The sequence below is a fragment of the Mytilus trossulus genome, chromosome 4 (assembly GCF_036588685.1).
Source record: "Mytilus trossulus isolate FHL-02 chromosome 4, PNRI_Mtr1.1.1.hap1, whole genome shotgun sequence".
Taxonomy (NCBI): domain Eukaryota; kingdom Metazoa; phylum Mollusca; class Bivalvia; order Mytilida; family Mytilidae; genus Mytilus; species Mytilus trossulus.
This window is the reverse complement of record NC_086376.1, coordinates 2,834,918-2,856,793: the sequence shown is the minus strand read 5'-3', so window position 1 is coordinate 2,856,793 and position 21,876 is coordinate 2,834,918. Positions and strand designations below refer to the sequence as shown.

Here is a 21,876-nt window from a genome sequence, read left to right as displayed (position 1 = left end):
GATGGGACAAAAAAGGTACTAGGAATAAACCATTTAGCATTATTTGTTTATTTATTTGAAAAAAAATCAAATACATGTACATGTAGCAGTGTTAAGAAAACAAATCTTTCTTCATATCTTAACAAAATTACATAATATAAATGATTAAAACGAAAACAACAGTACACTAATAACAGCTAAAAGCAGTGACTAAGAGCACTGAAAGTACTATTTTGAGTTTTGTTCATTGTAATTGTTATAGGTAAATAAACCAGGGAGGTGTAATTCAGTGGTTGTCGTTTGTTTATGTGTTACATATTTGTTTTTCTTCCATTTTTTTTGCATAAATAAAAAAAATAGTTTTCTCGTTTAAATTGTTTTACATTGTCTTAACGGGGCCTTTTATAGCTGACTATGCGGTATGGGCTTTGCTTATTGTTGGAGGCCGTACGGTTAGCTATAGTTGTTAATGTTTGTGTCATTTTGATCTTTTGTGGATAGTTGTCTCATTGGCAATCATACAACATCTTTTTTTATAGATAATTTCTAGCAGTGATAATAATGACAACACAAATAATTTACTTCTGGTTTGTTACGGCTTTAAGAAAATAAAAAATTAATTGTATGATTGACAAAATAAAAACGTCTTAGACATAAAATTGAGAAAGGAAATGGGGAATTTGTCAAAGATACAACAACCCAACCATAGAACAGACAACAGCAGAAGGTCACCAACAGGTCTTCAATGCAGCGATAAATTCGCGCACCCAGAGTCGTCCCTGACCCCTAAACTGTATTGATTAAAAAACACTATTGATGGGAAAATATCCCCCAAACTTTATTGATTATAAAACACTATTGGTGGGAAAATATCATTTTCATTCAGGAAACAGAAACAGGCTAAAAATAAGTAAAACATAACGCATATAACACCAGTGCTTCCGTTGAAAAAAAAAACACCAGAGAAGGTATGTAGGAAAAGTTTTATTATTTACAAAGAACTGATTTGAGTCTGACATTAATACTCCTTGTTTAGAAATGAAAAACAAATTTTAGGGATAGCCACTTGATATAAGGATAGTTAGGTTTTCCTGGTAACCACTTACATATGATTTATATTCAGATGTAAATATCTTCATCGTACATTATAAATTGAAGTGTTCGGACGTTTCCACTGTAGGTAGACTGTGCGTATTAATTGTATGAAAACAAAAGTCATTCAAAAACCTGAAATTATTGAAGAAAGTAAATTTTTAAAAGCTTAAATTGAAACTACGTTGCAAACTCTATGAATTTTGTTATTGTTGGTACTGAAATTGATTTGAATGTTATAAAAGTTATAAAAACCTATGAATTAATTTGCTACTTTGAATTTATACTTTGGCAATACACAAGGGCACATTTTTAGCAGACTAGAGAGATAAGTTATCAACCAAATCTGTTCGATGGGTCATCATTGATACTTTAGTCTTGAAAAACAGAATGTATTTATCACCTTAGAAGTAAGATTTCAGTATTAAATTTACTGTTAGATCGGCACTTTGGCTTTTAATTGTTTATAGTAGTTTTGTGAAAGTGCCTCATATCAGTTGGAGGAATCTTTACAGTTATTCTAAAACATCTAGGTCCAAGGTTACGAGATATTTTGACGCTCACGCATCTATCAAAACCCGCCACGTTCTTTGTGTGTCTGTCGCCAGTCAGTGTTCTATAAATCACTAGTTGTCGTTGAAGGCTTTTCACAAATCTGTTTAACGCCGCCACGTTCTTTATGTGTCCGTCCCAAGTCAGTATCATGTGAATAAGTAGTTGCCGTTGAAGGATATAAGTCATGCATTCTGTCGTTAACTGTTTTATCATAAATCTGGCTATTGGTTTTTCTTGCTTGGTCTGTTTTACATTTTATTATATCGGAGCCTTTACTAGTTGGCTATACGGCATCGATTTGATCCATGTGTATCTATTGCTGCTAACAACCACGCAATTTTTTCTCTCTGGTGGGTTGCTGTCCATTAGCAGTCATACCACGTATTCTTTTTTTATATATACAAACACATTAATAATCAGACAATGGCAGGATTAGGACAACCCTTGCGTAATTTGTATGAATTTACCAAAAGTTAAATCATAAAGCACGGAACTCCGAGTAAAATTCAAACCGGGAAGCTCTAACACATCAAATGAATAGATAAAAACTGTCATATTCCTGACTTTGCACAAGCTTTTATATGTATAAAATAGTGGATTAAACCTGGTTTTAGAATTACCAATCCTTTTCCCCTGGTCCTCCGAAAGGCCCTTACAAGAAAAAATTTGACTTCAAATTTTGAATAATGTTTGCCATACGCCTTTGATTATGTCAACTTATTCAGTATATCTTACAGAAAATATTGACGAAAATCTAAATTAATACATCGGACAAAATTTCTGGTTTCCTTTTCCCACAGATTTTTTGTCAATAGTCTTTAGTTTTAATTTGTTTTTGGTCAAGCAATTTGTGTTAGTTTCCGCATACAATCATCATTTTTATCTTTAAAACAGTTTTACATTAGACAATTTTCCGGTTTCCTATTTCGGAGATTTTAGGATAAATCTTAGTTTTGTTTCAAATTCATACTTTCTAGTCCTGAAACTTTATTAGTTTCCTTATATACTTATGTGTGTTATTACAAATAGAGTTAAATTGTAATAAAAGATGGTTCTCGATCAATAAATTAAAAATAAAAACTTCCTAGTAAATGGTTTTTAACCCAAATTAACTCAGTAATTCCACCACTATTACGTTGATGGTAGGAGGAATATATATATTTCAATTATACCCCCTCGTCTAATTAAAATTTATATATTATTTTTAATATTTTGTCGAAATGTAGTTAATATTAATATATATGCTCTTTTCAAAATTATAATAAAAACATGTTGAACCAGATTTTTTGCACGCTGCAGGTTATAACAACTTGATAGATTATGCATGAAGACCAAATTATGTGCATTTAAAAGAAAAAAAATTAAGAAAAATAGGAAGAAATAGCTCTAATACTAGTGTTATGTTTTCTGATAAGAAAAGACTAACATTGAAAAACAGGACTTATTTTCTTGCCACAAAACAAAATATTGTAAAAGTCACATAATCTGAGTTATCTCCCCTTATGTGGCAAGGTTGAAAAACTGATTCAAATAAAAATATATCGTTCATAAATTACAGCCGTAAATATGTCAAAAAAGCATATCATTATTTATATTATCATGAAAAGTCTAACACATGAATTCAATACCACTCTTTAAATTTACACATTCCTTTAGAGATCCAAACCGGGAGCTATCGTTATCCAAGATGGAGAAAACCATCCAAGTTACCTTAACATGCTTATTTTATATTGACATCCTTGCTACTAAATTACTCATATATTTTATCTGTTAGTTACTTTAAAGTGAGTCTTAAGCATTTCTTACATTGTTTAACTAGACATCCATGTAAATTATATGTATGTATGCTGATAAAACTGCATATCAAATCATTCTTGTTTTTCCTTAATTAAAGGTTTCAATAATAATAGAACATGATTGAGGGGTCTAAGCCGAAAAATCTCCATAGACATGTGATGTGCAAGTGCTGATACAAATGCCAAATATTATTGATATCATCTTTCTTTTATTTCTCTTTGTTTGAATTGCATCCATGATTCTTGTCATCACAGTGGCGAGGTTCCTTTTTGAACATTTTAAACCTATTTAAAAACAAGACTCATATAATGTAAACAAAGGCTGTGGAGTATCAATCCCTCTTATATATAGCATGTTTCGCTCATTTGTTGAAGTGTATTCTATAGCAATATTATTGAATACAACATTTCAAGACTTTTGGTCGATTTGAAAGAAAAAAAAGTGAACGTCGACCTCCAACACAATCTCTATCAATTATTGAATGATAAGTAAAGTTTAATTTTGTTTAGGACATTCTTGTCATGCTAGTTCTACAGTCTGCTTTCATGCTTGTGTAGATATATATTTGTAATAATGTATATACAACTCGTCTAAACATCAACCCAACAATGTTAGATCTGTAAATTTGCTTTCGCAAATGTTTGGTTCTTCCTTTGCCGGGATTCGAACCCATCCTACTGTGATATCGTGACACCAAATCGACTGCAGTGCAGCCGTCCCGCTAGACCGCTAGACCACACGACCACCTGGGCTCTCACAGAAAGAGCTTTCGCTGGCCATGTGCTACCTTTCCACGTCAGTTTTAATCTAGCGGCGTACTACAGTACATGATATATAAGGCATGAAGATGTTATTGTTACAGATCAGCTAAATAAATTTGTAATAATGTACATATCTATTGATGATTGTTCTATATGCATTGATTGTTATATGAATTATTCATTTAAATTTATATTCTAATTCGTCACCTCAAACGCATATAAAGTATTTATAAAATAAAAACAAACACTTGTTACATAGGAACAGCTCGCCAGCATGTGCAGCTTACTGTTAAATTTTATTAAATCAAAATATTGAGTCCCGATGTCATGATATCGGTCACACCGCTGCGTAGTACACGACAACCTACAAAATAGAAAAACAAAATCAGAAATCATATATACATATAAATCTTAATAATCAAAGAAACAATGTCCTACTGATAGTATAAATATCTTTCTATCTATGCGTGAAAACATTTCAAATATACAAGCATCTTAATCCGGGAGGGGGGTGGGGGTCTTTACCTAAACTAAGCTGCCTTACTGAACGGTATACGAGCTTCGAATTACCATATATCTTAAATTACTTAAACAAGACAACTATTCGCGCTTTAAAAATCCCGTGCTATTTACATAACAAATATCATACTCAATATATTTACGCAATGCGACAAATATTGACCAATCCGAAATATCATATATTTAAAACACAAACCTGTTTATCCAATATAAACACCAATAGATGACCACTATGCGGACACACAATCACGTGTGATTGTTTACATAATAGAAAACACGTGTATGCTCAACTTTAATAAATACATTTATATTCTAATTCGTCACCTCAAACGCATATAAAGTATTTATAAAATAAAAACAAACACTTGTTACATAGGAATAGCTCGCCAGCATGTGCAGCTATTTTCGACTAAACAAAGAAAGGCGCAATTGTGTGCTTTTTAAATTCCTAAATTTTTAGTTACTGTTAGACGTTCACTGATGTTCTCTTTGACATATCCGTTCTTAGCCCGGTCTGATTTCCAGCGACCATGTTTTTTGAAGATTCTATCTTCCACATGCGCATTTGCAGCAGCAGTGGCGTCTCCGGACCTCAAACTATGCAAACCAAAATACTTTTTGTCTAAACCAATAGATGTTAAAGTAGATAACAGAATGTCTCTTGCAGTAGTATCAGAAAGCTTATCATTTCTTAATTTGTAACCATTTACAGATTTACAAAAAGATAAAGGACGAAAAATCAAATCATTACTGTCCGACTTGATGTTTGCTAAATCTAAATATTTCATCAACATTTTAACGGGACATGTAATTTTGTCCGTTTTTGAAATGAGTACATCTCTACCCTCACGGTAAATATCAGTTTTACTACTCTCTATCAGTAGACTGATGTACGAATCATGAAAAACAATTTTATTTCTTGTCAGATTTGCTAATTCTGAATACCTCAAAAATCCAGCAAAACTTATAAGGCACATACATGCTATTCTTACATCTTTCAGATTAGATTTATCGTTACCATAAAGCATAACGATTTGATAAAAAAAATTCTGGTGTTATAGGTTCTTTCTTAACCACAATGTGTCCAACAGATCTCAAAGATCCTTCCTTCACAGAAATAAACAAATCCGATTTACACGGATTTTCAACTCCGGCTAATCTATGAGCCCAACTTATAGCATAAAAAGCTTCATTTATGCTGCTATTAGATTTACCAATATTAGTCAAATAAACTAAATACGATGCGACAGAAATAACTGAAGCAGGTAACGTGTTTGAAAAATTAATAGATAAACACCACTTACAAAAAGCGGTGAAAACATATCTATACTGTCGTTGAGTGTTAGCAGCTCTAGATGACAAACAAAATGAAGGTATCTGGTCTACCAGGAGCTGCATGGCTGGAGATTGAGACTGACGAAAATAACCAATATCATTCCATCTTCTGGTTTTGAAAACATCTGAAAAATGTGTTACCTAATAAAGGAAAATTAAACAAGTATTCATATAAATTATTATAATAAAATGCATATGACATTAAACAATCAACCATGCCTACTACAATATCATACTACAACATATGATACTAGGGCCATGTCGCTAAAAAAACTTCATCTTTACATTCTCCACTGAGTAATATACTATATGTACAACGTAAAATCTCATTCACCATGTCTCTGCAATACCAAAATTGATATCAGGACCATGTGAAATATCACAGACTAGCGTCTAATCTAACTGCGAGAACAGTTGATAAAAAAATTTCAGTTCCAAAGATACACTTCGGACTCCTTCCTTTTGAATAGATTCTATTCGTTTCTTTAAATTCTAGCACATATTTAACATAAGCTTTGTAAGTCAAGTTTTTATTAAAAATATATGACCAGAATGGCGCAGATACCCATCTTGGGACAATTAAAGACCCTTTAGCCTTACAGTAAATCAGATGTTTAATTGTGCGTATAACTGAATAAATAGGGGGGACAAGCCAATTATTTTCTCCATGCCAATTTTGTGTAAACGCATCTACAGCTTCTGTGTTCGGATTCCAGAAAAGTGAGTTAAACCTTTGTGTCTTGTTATTCATCACGCTAGCAAACCTGTCAACAGTAAAAGGTCCCCATAAACTTTCTAAAAATTCAAAAAATTCATTTGAAATTTGCCAATCCTCATGATCACTCATTTTGCTAATGTAATCTGCCTTTGAATTCAATGTGCGGGGAATCCATTGTAATTTAATTAATATATTATGCTCTTTACTAATACAAAAAAATAGAATAGGCAAGATTTTGTAAATCTTCCTTCATACTTCCAGCTTGTACTATACGTACACAATTTTGGTTATCAGTAAACCATTTTAAACTTTTGCCCATAAATAGAGTACTAAACGACAAAAGGGCCTGTTCGATTGCTCTCATCTCTCTCCAGGTGGAGCTTTTACATCTTTCTAATTCGTTCCACATTTTGTGAAAAATCTTATTTTCCAATTCTACAGTATAAGCCCCACAGGCTACATTACTAGCATCTGAAAAAATTACTATCGAAGAAGGGCTGTACATAGCCAATTTATTTTTATTCAAAGTAATCACATTGGATTTCCAGAACTTAAGCTCATTCAAAATCTCAGCTGGATAAACCTTTTGTAATAATTTATCCCCGCTCAATCTTTGCACGATGCACAAGTAACAATATCTTGTCATCAATCTAGTCAAATTTCCGAACACTGGTGATAAAGAAATGATCTTACCAGTCACTTGAGCTAATTGCCTAGCAGAGAAAAACAAAAAATCTGTCTAAAATTTCATCTATAGACTGTAACAAATCATTTAATCTTCTTTCGGGAATAGAAATGCAGAATTGAGCAGAATCCCAAGTGATTCCTAACCATTCTAACTTTTGGGTAGGTTCAAAAACAGATTTTTCTACATTGACTAAAAAACCAGCCTCTTTTAGTGATTTTTTGACAAAATCGGAATCTTTCCGACATAATTCGTAATCCGAAGCCATTCCAAAACCATCATCTAAATACAAAACAATATCAATCGAATTTTGTCTCCAATATTTGACCATAGATCTCAAACATTTCGTAAATAAGTAAGGGCTAGAAGCTAGACCAAAAACTAAAACTGAAAAACAGTAATACTTGTTATTCCAGGAAAAACCAAGAAACGTTTGTTGCTGAGGACAAATGTCGTAATGATGATAACCAGACTTTAAATCGAACTTAAACAGATAAGAACCTTTTTTGAAAAATTGAATAGCTGTTTTCCAGTCTTCAAATTTAAATCTCTCTTTTTTGACGGATTTATTTAAAATTGAAAGATACAATATTAACCTCTTTTTTCCGGACTTATTGGTGGCAACTGATAAAGGATTAACAATATAAGGCGTAAAGGGAACTTCATATGCACATCCAGAATCAACTAATTCTAAAACGGCTTTTTCCACAAATTCTGAGTTAGAAACAGCAGATTTATTGTTTTTCATGTGCATACTAGGGGGAGGCACTAACAATGGGATTAATTTACCGTTTTTAATTGTATCTAAAACAACATCATTAGCTCCAATCTTAACCCAAAAATCGTAATGTTTTGCAAGCCTGCCTTTAACACATTTAAAGTTATGACTAGCAGAAAATTTTTCAAGAAATTGAACTTGTGACATAAATTCGTCAAGATCGTCGTTATTGCGTTCATAGATAGAAGATAATAAACTTATATCTAGATACTTATAATTAACAGTAACTGTATCATTGCTGTTTGCATGGCTGGTAACTGGGTGCAGAAGCTGTGGCTGACTTGAAGTTGAGTGGGCAGTTTCTTTTCCAGTGACCGTACTGCTTGCAGTAGTGACAGATGTCCATGGGGCACGGCTCATGCCGTGCAGTGCTGGTACGAAAGGGCTGTTGATATCGACTGAAGTCGTAAGCTGGAGGAGGAGCAGTGGCAGTAGCGAAACTCCCAACTGCTGGAGAAGGTCTAGCTGTATACGGCTGAGGTCGGGTCTTTTTCTCCTTAATAGTTTTGAGGGCTCTAGTCTCAGCCTGGCGAATCTTTCTCGTCCTCATCATTTTCAGCAATATCGTTACTTTCATATTCTCTAACCGTAGCCCATCCCCCAGTGGAGTTATCAGCGATCCTGATGAGTTTGTTTCTTTCTTTAAGTTTACATACCAAATCACCAGTAATAGAAGAAAGGGGAGAAGCAACAGATACGAGATCCTTGTGGATTTTGTTAAGGCCATCCAAAATGTTCTCATTAAATCGAAACTGAATACGGTTCCCTTCTGATTTGAACTTAATATTAGCCTCATCTCTGAATTTCTTAGATAAATTGTCTTGTTCTGACAGAATGTCGGAGTTCAAATCAACAAGTTTCTTATCCAAATAGTCTTTTAAAAGGCCAAACGTGTCTACTAAGTCACGGTTTTGATTAGCTTGTGAATTTGAAGCATTAAGACGTTCGGGTTGACCATGTAAGGGGTCCCTTAACAAATCTTCTTCATTCAGATCGAGCACTGGTTCGGACATATCTTTACCTAAACTAAGCTGCCTTACTGAACGGTATACGAGCTTCGAATGACCATATATCTTAAATTACTTAAACAAGACAACTATTCGCGCTTTAAAAATCCCGTGCTATTTACATAACAAATATCTTACTCAATATATTTACGCAATGCGACAAATATTGACCAATCCGAAATATCATATATTTAAAACACAAACCTGTTTATCCAATATAAACACCAATAGATGACCACTATGCGGACACACAATCACGTGTGATTGTTTACATAATAGAAAACACGTGTATGGTCAACTTTAATAAATACATGTATGAAGGCCTTGTGTGAGATTAACCATTGTATGTTAAATGAGTTACCTTCGTTAAATAAAGTTTTTTTTATTATTATTATAAGTTAAATGGACAAAATAACAAATGTCTCCATAGTTAGATGTGTCGATTGATTGTGTGGTGTAGATGTATATCAGCTAACATAAATGTATTACTACGAAAAAAGTAATATTTTCCTTATTTACAATACTAGTTAAAACATGTGTAAGGACATGTTACAAAACAGAAAAAAAACTATCGTTGATTTCCTTCAAAAGTGACTTTTGTTACCTACAATGATCTACTTTTAAGATATTTCAGCTTGAAATATGCATATTCTTCTGTCAACATACAGAATATTTTTTGCAAATACTTTTCAGAATGAATAACGCAACTTTCAAACGGACAGAGATACTAAAACACGTGTCACGGTACTTATCTATCCGAAATTCATGTACTTGGTTTTGATGTTATATTTGTTATTCTCGTAGAATTTTGTCTAGTGCTTAGTCCGTTTCTGTTTGTGTTACATTTTAATGTTGTGTCGTTGTACTCCTCTTATATTTAATGCGTTTTCTTCAGTTTTACCCCGATTTTGTTTTTTGACCATGGATTTATGAGTTTTGAACAGCGGTATACTATTGTTGCCTTTATTTACCTGGGATTTTGTTTGTTTTTTTTGCAAAATGTATTATTAGGTCTTTAGGTTACACTTAGTAAATACAGCTGTTTCTCAAAAGGCGCCTCTTTTGGGAAGATCTTGAATATTCATAGAAAATTAATTTGTTTACATACTGGTTCCCAGTTATGCTCTGTGTTCCATCTCACAGAGACATAACTTGGGAATGTTACCAGTAAATATACATGTGCATATTGTTTACATTAAAATCTGTGGTAACCTTTCATTCGAAGTAGGAAAAGTGAGTGTTAGTTTTAACTATGATAAGTTCAGGGCTAATAAACGTTGAAAATATGCTGCACAGCTCTATATTTTTACCTTTGAAAAAAGTTGTGGTGCATATGAAATTTCAATTCTAGGATCAGATTTTTTTTCAAAACTTCATGGTAAAAGTGGTAAAGTTTTAACCGTAAAAGGTGTTCCTATGGGAATTTGCATTGTCAATATTTACAGAAAGGCAATCTTTAAGTTAATCTAGCACCTAAAAGCAGAATGCAAATATTTTTAAGGGAAATCTGGATGATAGTAAAAAATAATCCCAAAACTTTGCAATGTTAAATGTGGATGTCATCTTATTTTCACTTGCTATTCTATCGTATCTCTTGTTGCCGTTTGGGAGAACCACTTTAGTTTAACGTATTGGCTCCTTAAAGTAAAAGGGTCCATTAGTTAATTGATTCTCTATCAGTCATATTAAACAAAACGTAAGACGCTGATTCCGTCTTCATAAGACTCATCATAGGCACAAGGATGCAACAAAATAGAAAGTTATCCCAAAGCGGAAGAGCATAACAATCAAACAGTAACATACGTTGTATATCTTTTTGTATGATATGTCACTTAAAATTGAATAAAGATTAAGGCAATAAAATATGTAATTTTCCGAGAAAAATTAAGCGAATGAATGTATGCTATTTCTATGAATTAGACGTTTTTATCAGTAGCTTTGCATCTCTTATATTTGTACATGAACACAAGGATATCCGTTGTACAAGTGTTTGAGGTCTATTTCAATGTTGTCTTGCAGTTTTCTAGATACTGCCATTACATTTAACTATATATAAAGATATAAAAAATGAAACAGACACGTTGGTAAAATGAAGACTATACTAAGTGGGCAATCACAACTGGTAAGATTCATTTCATCATTGCATTTTGTTTTAATTACTCATGTACATTTCAAATAAAATATTAAGTTTAATTGAAATCACTGATATCCTCGTAATCAATTTAATGTACGAGACAGCTTCACTTTAATGCGGTGACTAGAGGTGAGATTATGTAAGTTAATACAGTAGATAAATTATCTATTATAGTGACATGTATAAATATTTAGACAATATACGTATAGTGTCTTGAAATATGAAATGTATTTGTATGATGCTAAGAAACAGGGGGAAATGCGAGGTTTCCCGTTTCGTGCCGAATACAAATACATGTCATATTTCAAGACACTATATATATATTTATCTTAATATACTGAAATCGATAAGAAGAAAAAAATCGAAAATTAATATGTTACAAATCACTAGTTTAAAAAGAGTGTTTGGAATTTTCCTCTTTGAATCCGTTTCATACTAAAGATATGCGCACGGTCAACGTTTTTACAACCCTATGAAGTTAAAAAAAAGAAGCATTCAATACTTATAGTTACATTTTTTAGCTGGGCTCATGAAAACACAATTTTTATAATTTTTTTTATTCAATTCATCTGTGTACTTTATTGTGGGACCTTGTGTTATCATGAATGATAAGTTTTATTGTGTAATGCAATTGCTTAAGGAATATCACGTGATGTGCAGTTAGCCAAGCAGAATAATGTATTATAATGAAACATACATCTAATGTTATTATTCAATAATGAAAATTGGAGAACAACCAAAGCCCACTTATACTGCAGTCCCACTATATATAGGTCACGATCGCACTACGATCTGTGGACAAAATGCAAATTTTGACCATCGTAGTGCGATCGTGTAGATCGCAGTAAGGTTGTAATACGGTTGTGTTGAGGTCTTCAAGATTGTGATGAGGTCTTCATTATTATGAAGAGCGTGGCAAACTTTGAACATGTTCAAGACAATCGTGGCGCAGTCGTGACGAAATTAGGTCGAAGAAGAAGCGTAGTGAGAGCGCAGTAAGGTCGTGGTACGATCGCAAAGGTAACTGTATCATCGTAGCGAGAGCTTAATTCTATTAGGAGAGATTGCGCTACGATTTCAAAGCGACGCTACTACATCAATCTACAATTCCACTACGTCTATACCACGTTTACAGCACGCTGTTTAAGCCGGGGTCACACATTCACGATTTTTACTGCCGTCCTTGAAAGGACCATTACCGATTCAAATTTGTCAAAAGTCTCAAGATCAGGATCCTGTGAATCGTGGATAAAAATTCAAACTTTAATTAAAATTTGTAAAGAAACTAATCTAATCACGACAACGATCAGATATTGTTCAGGAAGAGACGATATTCAACCGTTTCAATGCGTATTTGTCCCGATAATCCCGTTCTTTTTCCGCTTCTAATCCGATTTGTGTCTTTTGAATGGTAAAATTCGACCGAGTCTGTAACGACTGTGTCCCGAATCTACCGAATGTAATCCGACAGATATTAGACATTGATTAGACAGTGAACCGACGCTGACGGAAGTTATCCGTTCGAAAACTGTCAGCATACTCGGGATAATCAGGTACTGTCGGAACGTAATCATATCACTGTCCTCTCTATCGCATTGCAAACGGCTTTGTCTGGTCTCAGTCGTATTGTATTCTGTAATTGTCGGAACTCTGAAGTGGGTATCATGTACGAACGGTTTCGACAATCGACAGACCCGGATGCAATCTGGACTCAATCGGCAGAAAAACAGCAATGAAAAATTTCTCCAGATCATTCTCGTATCACAGGACACCGTCCAGAAAACACAGAACATTGTTAGGATACAGCAGAATCTGTTACAACATAGTCACGCTTGCAATTCGACAAGACAAAGTCGACTGAGTTTCCCCGGACGCACATCACTGTCTGGGTGCTTCGCCGAACTATCCGGACAATTCCGGACCCGTAGCAATCTGTAGCGAATTTAAACGACTGCGTTCAGACAATGATAGGAAATTTCAGAGAATTGAGGATAATAATCTGAATTTTTCACTTTTCGTGTCTTATCGCTGTCTGATCTCAAACGGGGGCAATAATTGGTAATGTGTGAACCCCGCATTAGACCATAGTACGATTCTAGCACGCTCCTGGCGTCGCTATTCTTACGACATGACTTAGTTCATACAACATCATCATACTTATTGTCATTTTCACCTGAAATATATAAAAGTTCCCCATGTTTTGTTTTTCTGTATGCAATTTGGACCTCTTGTCCTTTTTCTTCAAGGGCTGAACCATGATTGACACATCTGTGTCATTCCTGCTATCGTGTACTACAGCATCGTCATTTGAGCTTGTTGGAACAGCAATAGGTTGTGATTCAGGTTGGTTTGGTCGGTCCAACATCTCTATTGGATCAGGATTCGTTTATACTATCAGAGCTCCCTCTGCCTCCACTCCTACCGCCACGCCACCGTGCTCTGATAGATTTTGGTGGCCGGACGGTGTTGTTTCCGACAAATCTACGTCATACCCAAAAATATAAGGAATGGAACAGTATACATATGGAACACAATGTTTACGTTATTATTGAGAACGTATAGTAAGATCGCGGTGTGAACGTAGTATAATCGTGGTAAGAGCGTGCTATAATCGCAGTAGAAGCGTGGTAACATTGTGTTGCAATCGGATAACTCGTGGTATGGTCGTAAAGAGAACGTGATGAGGGTAGTAACATCATTATGATCGTAGAAAAGGTGTGGTGAAAACGTGGTATAAATGTAGCGGGGTCGTCGTAGAAGCGTAATGAGAACGTAGTATCATCGTGAAAGCAACGAAAACTTACATGTTCATGCCGCTCATACCGCGACCTCACCTTTAATTTAGATCTCGGTGAGCATGGTGCGATCGTGCTCTAAAGGTACTTGGGCTCTATCCCGATTAAAAAATGAAGATACAAACCATCTTAATTTGCATGTAAATTTTCAAATAATACAGTTTAACAAACATCAACAACATTGTTTAATGTTTTATCATTAGATGAGCTTATTTACTTTTGTTCTCATTCACTAGAATCACCACTGTAAGAGGTCGATGGCTGCATACAATATTAAAAAAACATCCAATTTTAAACAAACTTTACCTTTTATTTAAAAGCTTATAACCAGCAATTTGAGCTAGTATGGCAGAGACAGCGGAGGATGACCTCTGGGTGGAATTTCAAAAGTTGCGTCAAAAGAAAATGAACGAATTGGAAAAACAGCAAAAGAAAACGAGTGTGTTTGGAATCCAGAAACAGCACCGTGATCCAGAACCACCTAAACTTGTCCTCTCTATCATCGGTGATTCAAAAAGCTTTGTACCCAAACCATGGATAACATCAGTATTTAAACAAGGACTCATTGAAACTGCAAAAGGCGCAAAAGGTACATTTTAGCTTTTTAATTTTTTATAAGGAAAAAAGACAAACTTTGTTAATTCTTGATAAATTAACTCTCTTCGCCATGATCACACACTTGTTAAAAAAAAATGCATTTGAACACAGCATTCATTGGTGGTTTTTTTTCTTCATCTTGAAGTATTTACCATTATACACACTTAACATATCAGACGTCATCGTAAGTTCAGAAGGGGAATATTTTTTTATGCGATATCTATATTTGACCGTTAGTAATTTCGTTTTATATAGCTATGTTTTATTCTATTAATATTTTTAATGCTCGGTTGTATAAATTTCAAAATAAAGAATAATCCCAAGAAACGCTGTTAACACAAATGATAAATTTAAAGGCCGTTTCGTAGGAATATACCAAAACAAAAACTGTGATTATCATTTCAAAATTTACAGCTTCGAGCAAAATTGAATATATATACATGGAAACAGGTATCCCAGCACTCAATTTTTTTCTCACAATCAAAATATTTTAACATATAGTACTATTTATAGCCCCAAAATTATTTTAATTTTACCATCGTTTTATGGACAATACCATAGGATAAAATGATTAGAAAGGAGTAATCTGTTGAAATCCTGCTACATCAATTCCTATATTTTTAGAGCTATTCGTAACAATGTGAAATAACGGCAACAGTTGTATACCACTGTTCAAAAGTCATAATTCGATTGAGAGAAAACTAATTCGAGTTTCAAACTAAAACCGAAGGAAACACGTCAACTGTAAGAAGAAAGTAAAAACACGAAAGTGCAACACAAACAAATGCAAGCAAACATAGAAACGAACAATTTGATAACAACTGACGTATTTCCGATTTGGTACAGGTAGTTTTATGAAAATATGGTGAGTTGGTTTTATGGCTTGTCAAACCTCCTCTTATATGACCATGTTACAAAATATCGCTAAGATTACAACACTACGTGACAGAAATAAACCGCAATCAAAGACAAGAACGGTCATCACAGAGAAATGCATTAACACATAATATAATAGTTAAAAGTAATACACATGGTAAATTTTGATCTTTGTATTTTATTTACCATGTGTATTGCATGGTTGAAATAATATAAATAAACAGGCAATTGAACATACACATTTACTCATGAAAAAAAAATTGTTTATATATAAAAATTTAATTTTACAGAACCTTTCTTTAAACGGTCAAATACCGTGTTCAAAGTATATCAAAGTATTTTATTACAAGGTTAGCTTAATTTACATTTTGGTTACATTAAATAATATTTTGCAGACAGTTTGATTCTCTACAAGGGTTCGTCGGAAAAGGTTAGCTGTATCGTAAGAGAGGCAGTTGAGGATTTCAATAAATTGCAATCAGGAGGTGATGATGTCTTTATAAGTCTAGTGGGAATTCTACCGGAAAGCATGTGTGAAACCGCAATCGGTCTTGATCACAAACAAATCCATCGTCATGACGAAAAAAACACTAAATACGGATGGGTAGGGTGATATTATTCACACTGTAGCAATCATGTTCTGTAAATGTGACAACAGTAGTATTCTACAATCACTCAGTTTATTATTGGCCTAAGACGAGAAGTAAATCTGATGAAAGATTTCTGTCATTTTTGTTAACATTTAAGGGGCTACTTTAGATAACTCATTTAGTCTATGTTAAATATTTCAGCTACTATGGTCAGACGCTTAGGTTCAAGCTAAGATATAAAAACAATCTATCAAATATGCCATGCAACGTTTTAGATGTTTTTGTCTAAAATGGAAGTGACTGAGTTCGTGTTCAGTCTAACTATATTGTATATGTTATGCATTTATATCAGAAATAACATATACTTGAGACTAAAAACAATATTGGCAATTTCGGCAACAACTGTCTTTAAATTTGCACCAAGTTGCCATTGTATTGTCAAACACAGCACACAAAGTATCTACTTTTCAATATAAAGCTTTAAAACAAAAGAGATGTTTCAGCTTTCCAATTGTAAACTTTCCTTTTCTAAGTAGCAACATTCCAGCAGCACCTGCATATGGGGTATATATCTCCCAGTTGACACGATATTCCCGTGCGTGTATTTTCTATCATGATTTTCTTGATAGAGGGTTGCTGCGCACAAGGAAGCTATTAAACAAAAAGTTCTAAATGGTAAAGTTGAAATCATCCCTTCGTAAGTTTTACAGACGCCATCACGAGTTGGTTGACAGTTGGTTGATATTGGATATGTTCCTTACATCGTAACTACAATCCCCTTCCTTTTCATAAATATGACTCACCGAATTAAACTATTTACCGGATTTGATATCACATAAGCAACACGACGGGTGTCACATGTAGATCAGGATCTGCTTACCCTTCCGGAGCACCTGAGATAACCCCTAGTTTTTGGAAGGGGTTTGTGTTGCTTATTCTTTAGTTTTCTATGTTGTGTCATGTGTACTATTGTTTGTTTGTTTGTCGTTTTTCAATTTAAGCCATGGCGTTGTCAGTTTATTTTCGATTTATGAGTTTGACTGTCCGTTTGATATCTTTCGTACCTCTTCTAAGGAAACATTTTCAACAACCTTGTATAAATGTTTTTTTTTTGCCAAAGGGTTTTAAAATGTACCGTTTTTATTCATTATTAGAACCATTGGCAAAAGAAGAACAGCGACTGCCTGCTTGGAGAAATGTATCATGTTTGGATACGTGACAATGGGTCATATGCCGGGTTTCATGCTTCCGTACTGAAAGAAATAGCACAAAACAAAATATCTTTCATGACTCTCGAAAGGAAGGCGTGTAAGTGTCATATTATTCAGATGAGTACCAATGTAATATATTATGGTTTCTTATTATGATTTATGGTTTGTAGTGTGAATATTTACCAAAGAGTACCAAGTCACTTTATTACGTTTAAATCACATCTGCGAACTATATAAAGTGGAGCATGTAGCATAGTAAAAAGATTTTTTCACCTGAAATCATACAACTTTAAACTGATGTAATGACTTCCATTTAACCGAGAAAAAAAAGAAGAAAGATTAATCAAATGGCAATAATTTCATTAAATAATTTGTTATTATGTATTTAGTTGCAAAATTATCTTGTCCTCATGTGCATGTAATTAGCTTCTTTGGTATTCATACAATGCTAAACAATTTGATTGCTTTTTGTGCAACACAGTTTGGCCTCCATAACCATGTGTAAGTTTTTGTCTATTGTATTTCAACCATACAATAACGTTTAGAACCTTATTTCATAGGAGATCACTCAATTTATTTGGGTATTTGTTTCTTTTAATGTTTTGTGGAATCTGAGACATAGTTTTGAAGATAATTGGTTAAGGAACAGCATGTATTAGAATCAGGCATAAAGCGGTGCCTTTCTAGCAGCCGACTCCGTTTTCATTACCGTTTCATAACAAAAAAAGTGTTATTTGCTTTTTCAATATATTTGCTTTTTCAATTAGTAAATGAAACAATATATTTTGTCTCAACAAGAAATTTTATACTATTCAGTTTATCTAGCTTATTTTTTGGGGATATTTAAAGACAAACATATCAACTAATTCGATTTGAAAAAAATGTTTTAAATGTTAAAAAATATATTCAATAAATACGTATATAGTTTATCTTAAATCTTTCTACTTGATGGCTGTCTCAGTGACACTCATATCAGTCTTTTTTATATGCATAGTGTCACAAGAGGCGTTTCAACGATATCTAAAAAGAGGGGGTAGAACAAAATAGTTTGCCGAGCGGGGTTAAAAAACAAATAAAAATGGGGAAATGCACTAATATAAGGGTTATAATAAGAGCAATGTATATTTATAGTTAAAGTGTCTTGGTTTTACATTTTTTATGCCGAATTCTCTCCATTAATTGTCTATGGTACTAGTATATTAAAATGATTGGAAGGATGTTAACAGCAGTACACCAATAACGAGAAATTCAATATTATAGGGTTTAAACGTGGCTAAACATTTCAATATTCCTAGGCCACGATTTTATGAATTGGAGGCGTGAATACGGTTGTCCTGTTAGAGGGTCCATGGGGAAGCTCAGCAGCTCCAGGATTTTAACAGTTTAGCATCAAATTTTGACGATACCAGACAGATAAAAATATCCTTATTTTAGATTAAGTTCTGATTTTGTTGAACGACACACATGATACAAGACAAACAAACACTGAAGTATAAAGTGCTATCGTTCTGATATTGTACGCTTTGTAGTGTGGATTACATGAATGAATATGAAAAATTGACGTCATTGTACTACAGTAATAAATTTAAGCACTTATGCCACTGTCTAGTTCCGATAGTTGGTATATGGTACATACATAATTATATGGTACTTCAACTTTATTGCAAAGTGTAGGTCAATGTCACTTAGTTACTCACTAATGGATATTGAAATAATATGATACATCTAAAAGTTATCCAGATGGTAACAAAATGCTATGCAAAATATACATGTTACTAGTATAAATGTATCTTAATGTAAAACCTAAAATGAACACAGAAATCACGACGGAATCTCATTTTCAATGAATGGTTAGACTAGAGTGGATTTATTAGATCAATTGTACGCGGATTTCTCATGTCGTAATCGTCACTTATTTTATCATAATCGAGATTTATGTCTCTGTGCACATAAAGTAGAAGCAGCGCATTTAGATGATCCTCCTTCGTGGTGTTCGTGATCAACTTAAGTGATAGGTTAACTCTTTCGGTGAGCCTGACGTGACGCTCGCGATCTTCAAAGCAAGAAAGAGGAGAACTGTCACGATGTTTGGAAATAAAGTCGAGCATGCACTTACACCAGTTAAGTTTGATGTAATTGACTTTGGTTTATTGATAAATTGCCATATTAAATACTAGATAGTTAGATTACGATAGGTTTTTTTTCTGAAAAATAGGGGGGGGGGGCTGTTTGTCAATCAAGTCTTGTACACATCAAAGTATGTCTGTTCTTAAAATGTATTGTTGGATCTTATCACTTAATGTCAACACTTTAATCTAACCTTTAATTTTGTTCACAGTTTCAGATGTACAATCTATGTTGCATAAGATTTTTTAAATCGACTCTATACAACTTTTGTCTCCAAATACAATAAAATGATAAGATTCTATTTGGTATACATGACAGAACCACTAGCTCGACATGACATATATTTTAACATTACGAGTATATCGTTATAACAAACAAAGATTTACACAATAGCGCACTCTAAGGGATTTCAAAATTGAAAGTCCTTTATAGATACATTATTACATTATAACATCAAAACACATGTCTTGTTAACTTTTGTATTTCTATTGTAATATATGTTTTGCAATATTATCAGTGGAGTGGAATGTTCCAGTTCTAACAATAGTAGTCGAGGGTGACTTAGATACAATAGAAGCTGTAAACCAGGTTCTGAAGCAAGACCTGCCTATACTGATTATAAAAGGTTCGGGCAAAGCAGCTGATTTTATTGCTGAATTCATTGAAAAGTAAGATATGATAATTCTAGATAATTAAAAAACAAAATAGAATGAAAAGCAGTATTGACGGCCGTAAATGTTAACGACAACAATACTCTATAGTATATAACATTCGTTGAATTATTTATCAAAGACATGTTTAACCATAGAATGATTAAACACAAAATACTACTCTAAATAAATATCTTTTTGGGCAACGGTTGTGTTTCATATTATTTCTAAACGTGTACAATATTGCTATTTTAATAGAAATCATTGCTTTTCATGGCTGTATATTTTTTTAAAAGGGTAAATTCCTACAATCAATTTTGAAAATCTGAAATATTTTGAGATTATTGATTATAGGATTAATTTGTCTTATAATCGTACATTGTCCTTACATAACGTTAACCTTAATATTAAAATGCTTTTTCAGTGATAAAATTAGTATAACTGAATACATCAAAGACAAAACACCATTGTTATTTGGTATTGCCTCTCATGACCTCATGAACAGAGAATTTGTCAGTAGTTCACAAAAGCATGAAAAAAATGACCTGAAGTCAATCATGAAAGCAATTCAACATAACAAAAGCTTGGTAAGTTTTAAACAGATAGATGAAAACTTTTTGTTAAAAAAAACCAATAAAGAAAATTTGTGATTAAATGTTAATGGAGCTTCATGGTTAATGGTAAAGTAGTTGGCAATGTGTAACAGTAAGAAATTTTAGTCATATACCTATTCCTTTTTATTTTGGTTGTTACGAAAGATTACATTTATAATATGATATTCAACACGGTAATATGTTTAGTGTTGATATATATGTATTATCATGATTGCACATATATGTAGACTTGAGTTTTCCATGACTTTTGACGTATGCCGGAGCGGTTTCACTATAATATATTTCTTGTCATATAGAGATAATTTATAAAGTCTATTCATTCGATTGTGTTTTTGTTAATCATTCATAACAAGGCGAAACAACTTGAAAACTGTCAATCAAAGTTCTCAAAGAAAATCAATACGTGTATATGGTATATATTGTTATTGCTTACGTAGTATGCATGCATTAGAAATGTAGAAACCACAACTGTGTTAGAAAGGTAGAAAGAATGAATTATTGTATCATGACAGATAACGATCCTTGATGTAAACAAACAAACACAGCCACAAGATTTTACAGATGCAGTAACAAGGGCAATCATTAGTAGTTGGTCTCGAACCAAACCTGATGAGGAGATTTATGGCAACGAACAATTGAAACCAGGTATAGAGTGTTCGTTATATCATTATAATATTCACCTAAAGCTTTTCTTCTCATCAATTTATGTGTTTGCATATCTACCAGGCGTTTGTTAATTCCTATATTTTATTTTAACAATTGATATTGAACTAAGCTTTTTTTGTTGAACTGCATAAACACTTGAAAATAAAGAGCCATGTTGTCCATTAGAAAGGCTTTATGTAAAAAAAAAATCAGAACAGAAGTTGGTCTACAGAACAACATACTTCAAGATTTGAGTTACTACATTTCGCATAGACAACTAACTAAAATTACCAACTAATTCGATAATTGTAAAAATTATCATATAACGGATATTTGATTAGAAACTAATTATCTTTGTTTGGATGAGCAGTATGTACTGAAATTCACACAGAAAATCAATCATTCATAATC

At 33.2% G+C, this 21,876-nt stretch overlaps 2 protein-coding genes across 2 annotated transcripts in view; one reads left to right on the top strand and one right to left on the bottom strand.

Moving 5' to 3' along the window:
• The first annotated feature begins 868 nt into the window (after positions 1 to 868).
• LOC134714490 (transient receptor potential cation channel subfamily M member 2-like) overlaps positions 869 to 21,876 on the top strand; it is a 48,869-nt gene continuing 27,861 nt past the window's right edge. The window contains exons 1-7 of the mRNA XM_063575777.1: positions 869 to 947; positions 14,476 to 14,744; positions 16,024 to 16,232; positions 17,373 to 17,526; positions 20,074 to 20,224; positions 20,631 to 20,793; positions 21,333 to 21,465. Of these exons, the coding sequence (XP_063431847.1) occupies positions 14,501 to 14,744; positions 16,024 to 16,232; positions 17,373 to 17,526; positions 20,074 to 20,224; positions 20,631 to 20,793; positions 21,333 to 21,465 (1,054 nt within the window). The 5' untranslated portion in view covers positions 869 to 947; positions 14,476 to 14,500. The remainder of the gene's footprint in view (positions 948 to 14,475; positions 14,745 to 16,023; positions 16,233 to 17,372; positions 17,527 to 20,073; positions 20,225 to 20,630; positions 20,794 to 21,332; positions 21,466 to 21,876) is intronic.
• LOC134714382 (uncharacterized) lies at positions 5,144 to 5,731 on the bottom strand. Its single transcript, XM_063575624.1, has one exon. The coding sequence runs from the start codon at positions 5,729 to 5,731 to the stop codon at positions 5,144 to 5,146; it is 588 nt and encodes a 195-aa protein (XP_063431694.1).

Bases quoted from the DNA above. Each gene is read 5' to 3' on its own strand.
- LOC134714382 (XM_063575624.1), bottom strand. From the start codon at position 5,731: ATGCTTTATGGTAACGATAAATCTAATCTGAAAGATGTAAGAATAGCA.